The following is a 4,530-nucleotide window of genomic DNA, read 5'->3' as shown; positions in this document are numbered from 1 at the left end:
GAGATTCTTTACATGCATTGGAACCGAGAGCAAGGGAGACAAAAGAGTGTGTAGGTTTGGTTCTTCAGCTCTTCACCCATTTTCCCTCTTTTAATGAGACTCAAAACTTTACACTAGTGTACTCCTTCGGGAACTGCAAGGTGGCAGCCATAGAGATCATTAGAGGGTGGGTGACATATTAATCCGATGGGTTCCTAAGGAGCTAATGATTTGGTGGGCCTTTGGCATGTCGATTGGTGTTTCTGGTTGTAGTGGGGGATCTCTATCTGCTGCAACTTGAGTACAACTCAACCCCCTACCATAAGGCTCTAAACTTTATTTCCCTTTCAGAAATAATTCATAGAGATCGCAGTATCTTTTAGTGCACTGTCATGCTTTCACATTAATTCGTATGAAATAATTGATGTTGTCCAGCTGCAAAACAAGTTTCACTGCTCGAGTCTTGTAAGATTTGCCGTGGAAATTAACCAGCCTTTTCAGATGTGGACAGGGTGAAGGTAAAACAGTCCCAGATTCAAAGCTGAAGACGAGCAAGCAAGTACAGGGAAAAAAAAGCACAGAAGCCCATGTTTTCTCCAGTATGTTGGTTAGTGGGAGGGAGAAAGGGATAGGTCTATGGAAGAGAGGGATCACTGAGAAAACCAGAAATATAGCAGCCAAAAAGAAGGTACTGTTCGCATTGAAGTAAAGATTTGAAATTGCTGTACAAAGTTCCCAAAAGTGAAAAAAGCCTCATCATCTTCAACTGTTCTCTGTACAAGAGGCCCATTCTTTGTCCAAAACTTGGGCTCCATTGAGAGAGGGCTCTGCACTTTGTCTATTTTACACTACTCTACAATCAGTCTCACCAGCAAGAGAAAGGAGGAGAGGAAACAAAATTAGCAGGAGCTGAACAAAGATAAGTAGGGGGAAAAGAAGGGGATGTCATCAGATCTGAGACATGCATCTCCTATGGCAAGCAGTGAGCCTCTTTGTTGGCTTTGTTTCCTCTTTCCAGACCCTGCCAATGTCCTTTGCTATCCTCACAGCATCTGAGGAAGCACCAGAGAGCCCTCTCCTTGTGAATCCAACAGCATAGAGCCCTGAGTACCCCTTCCACCCATTTGGAAATGGCACTTTTGGGAATCCATCTTTAGAGAAGAAATCAGTTCCCTGCAAAGATAAAACCCAAAAGTAGATGACTCTCCCTGCTCTTCAAAAGTATACATACAGAAATAATAGCAAGGCACATACTTCAGTCTTTACAAGACAACCTTAAAACCTCCAAATTAGTCCAATGCCCAACTGTCACTAGCTATTTCCTCAGGGTGGGATGGAACCATGACCACCAAACTGTGCCAAAAGTCTTCAGGGTTTCCAAACATTTGTCAGAAAAGAACAATATCTGCTCATCTCTCATATTTTCCTATCTTAACTTCATGGAGACCCATGTGAGGAGCCCCATAACTCCAGTTTTGAGTCAAGTCTGACCTCTTCTTAGAAAACATAACATAAAATTGAGAACTATGAGGCATCTAACTACTTTTAACTGTCAAATTTAAACAAACAGTGTAGAACATGGGGAAGAACATGCTTAGTTTTGAATGAAAGAAATCTTCTATTCTAGATTCAATATATATATATAGATATATATATTGGCAAAGGCTCAAGAAGAGCTACCCTCCCTCATAAAACCAAGGATTAAGAAGAAGAAGAAGATGGCAAACAGCCTAATACCTGAAGCCATTGAGGAACATTGCTTCGGTATCCAGTAGCGAAGATAACTGAATCGACATCGAGGATCTGGCCATCAACAAGCTCAACTTTTCCTGGCATGAACCTCTTGATCCCAGGAACCACCTTTATATCGCCAGACCTTATCTTGCTCAGAGTGCCGATATCCAAGACAGGGGTCCTCCCCTGTGTGTTCTTGAGCTCCAGAGGACCAGTGGAAGGCCTCTTCAAGCCATACTTCTCTACGTTCCCAAGAACCAGCCATGCTAACGCCAGTAGAATCTTGTCCACCAGCCAGAGCGGCAGCCAGTTCAGTAGGAAAACAGCCAGCTCGAACGTCGATTTTCCCATAACCTGTCTTGGCAGCACATGAACCTGTTAAATAAACCAGAGCTGCATTAGAAAAACAGAGGATTTGGTTCTGGAAAATAAAAATAAAAATGTCTGAATTTTTGTCTTCGAGCCGTGATCACTCACCGAGTCACGAACAACCATCGATGGGAAGGCATCATGGTCACAGAGATCGAGACAGACCTCCATGCCGGAGTTGCCACATCCGACCACCAATACCCGCTTCCCCCGGTAGACGTCGCCGGACTTGTAGTCGCAGATATGCATGACATCGCCGCCAAACTGTGCCAGTCCCTCCATCTCAGGGACCACCTTCTCAGCATTCTCCCCAGTGGCCACCACCAGCCACCGGCCAATGTACTCCACCTCGGCGTTCCGGTTTCCGGCCTCAGCGCCGGTACCGACGGTCCTCACACGCCACAACCCGCATGTCTCATCGTACCTCGCGGACTGCACCGACTGGTTGAATCTCGGGTTGATCTTAAAGTGCTTAGCATATGACTCCAAGTAGCCTATAAACTGCTGCTTGCAGGGGTACTCGGGGTACTCCTCAGGGAAGGGGAGCTTCGGCAGCTGGCAGAATTGCTTGGGGAGGTGGAGCTTCAGCCGGTCGTAGGTTCGCTTCTGCCAGAGGGAGGCAATGCAGTCGGCCCGCTCGAGGATCACGAAAGGAACACCCTGCTCCTTCAGGCATGCACCCACCGCCAAGCCGGACGGGCCGGCTCCGACGATGATCGGGCCGTTCACCCACACACACCGTCGAGAGAAGAAATCGAATCGATCGGACATGCTTCCGGCCATGTTCGAATGGATGCGTGCTCGGCTCGGTTGGTTGGCTGGCTGGTTTGTAGAGAGTGGTTGGGAAGAATATGGTCGAGTCTGTGAACAGAGAAGGTGAAAGTTTGGGAGTACCTGTTGCCAATGGAGTTGGTTTGTGGAGATAGGAATGAGGATAGGAAGGAGTTAGGGGAGTAGGAAAGTGACAGAGATAGGGAGAGAAATGGAGATAGAGGTAGGAGGCAAGGCAAGTGTTTGTTGTAGTAAAGATGGGAAGGATGAGAGGATTGGGTGGGGTGCTTAAATAGGTGGGGATGGCAATGAGAGCTGCATGTGCTGGGAGTGAAGATGGTGCTCTTGAGGTTCTCAAATAATAAGCCTGGCCGCCTCCTCTCTTTGTTTAATGTTTAATTTAATGAATGCTTTAAAATAATATATCTAGCACAAGATTTTCGATATATTCTGCCAAAAATTTTCCAAGATCGCAAGATCTGAGGAGGGGTGTTGCTTATTCCTTCTCGGAATTTATCTAGCTTATTGAATTTCTGCAGATGTTTCATATTACTTTTGCTGCTTATGGCACAGAGTAGGAACAGTTGGTGATCAAATGGTACATCGCTAGCAATCATACTCATTCCACGATTCACTCAAATATAGGAAGAAAACATTTAGTGCAAATCTATGTGGATAATACTACGATGTGCCATGCATTGAGCTGCTGAAAACTGCTGAGTGAGAGACGCTCTTATTATGTGTCAGTAGCTCTTCGGTCGATCGCTTTCGGATGGTCAGATGGAATGATAAGAGTTTAAAATTTATCCAGCCCAAACATGCTAGTGGAAGAGGATGATTGGGTTGGGGTGGAATGACCCACTTCCTATTGCATTCAGGTCGCTGTTTATAGCCCAATCTTTCCTCCACCAAGGCCACAAGTTCTTGCCTCTTCCTTCACTTGCTGTCGTCGTTAACTTGTTTGTTGCTGTTCCAAAGTCATCATGCAGTAATGAGATCTTAACTACCACGCGTGGGATGGTTTCCCCTCCCTTTCACCTCAAAAAATGAGATAATGCGACCGCTCTCCACTTGCTATATGCATCACCAAACAGATTGTTTAGGCTCTGTATCTGATGCGCCTCATTGGACTAGCATCTTCTCACTTCTCCTGCTTCTGGCCATGGCTCTGATCGGTTAAAAGCGATGTAACGTAAACGATGGTAATCTACTGCTTTTATGATAAATATCTTAGATTGCAAGTCCCTAGTTGAAGAAAACCATTAAGAGATGAAAGGGAAAGCTATGTTTGTGGATTTGTCGTAGCTGTTATTACTGCATATATAATTCTAGGCCTTTTTGGTCACTTGGTTCTGCAATTCCTTACATGCCCTCTCTGCTCAAACTTCAGTTTTATGTATTATTTGTTTAATTCTGGTATCCAACTTCAAATAATAACTTGTGTACCATTGACAACTTGAATTACCAAATCTTCGAATTAATTTTTGCACCTATTATGACAAAACCAGATACCCCAGTCAAGTTTTGTACTAGCTACAAACTGGATCAACAATTCTCCTTCAATCAGATATGTAACATTTTCCAGCTCAACCATCAAGCATGGAGAATTAAGCTGAGAAGATTATATGGTGAACTAGTTATCAAGAACATTAATGGCAGTGCTCGATGTTGCTCATC

At 44.7% G+C, this 4,530-nt stretch overlaps 1 protein-coding gene across 1 annotated transcript; it reads right to left on the bottom strand.

Annotated features, from left to right (window-relative positions):
- Positions 1 to 478: 478 nt before the first annotated feature.
- On the bottom strand, positions 479 to 3,165 carry LOC103720156 (probable indole-3-pyruvate monooxygenase YUCCA5). The gene is made up of 3 exons (XM_008809744.4): positions 2,191 to 3,165; positions 1,717 to 2,088; positions 479 to 1,152 (listed from the first exon to the last, which is right to left on the bottom strand). Exons 1-3 carry the CDS (start codon positions 2,863 to 2,865, stop codon positions 928 to 930), a joined length of 1,272 nt encoding a protein of 423 aa, XP_008807966.3. The 5' UTR covers positions 2,866 to 3,165; the 3' UTR covers positions 479 to 927.
- Positions 3,166 to 4,530: the final 1,365 nt, after the last annotated feature.

Source organism: Phoenix dactylifera, chromosome 2, assembly GCF_009389715.1.
Source record: "Phoenix dactylifera cultivar Barhee BC4 chromosome 2, palm_55x_up_171113_PBpolish2nd_filt_p, whole genome shotgun sequence".
NCBI lineage: Eukaryota > Viridiplantae > Streptophyta > Magnoliopsida > Arecales > Arecaceae > Phoenix > Phoenix dactylifera.
This window is presented reverse-complemented; position numbering and strand designations above follow the sequence as displayed.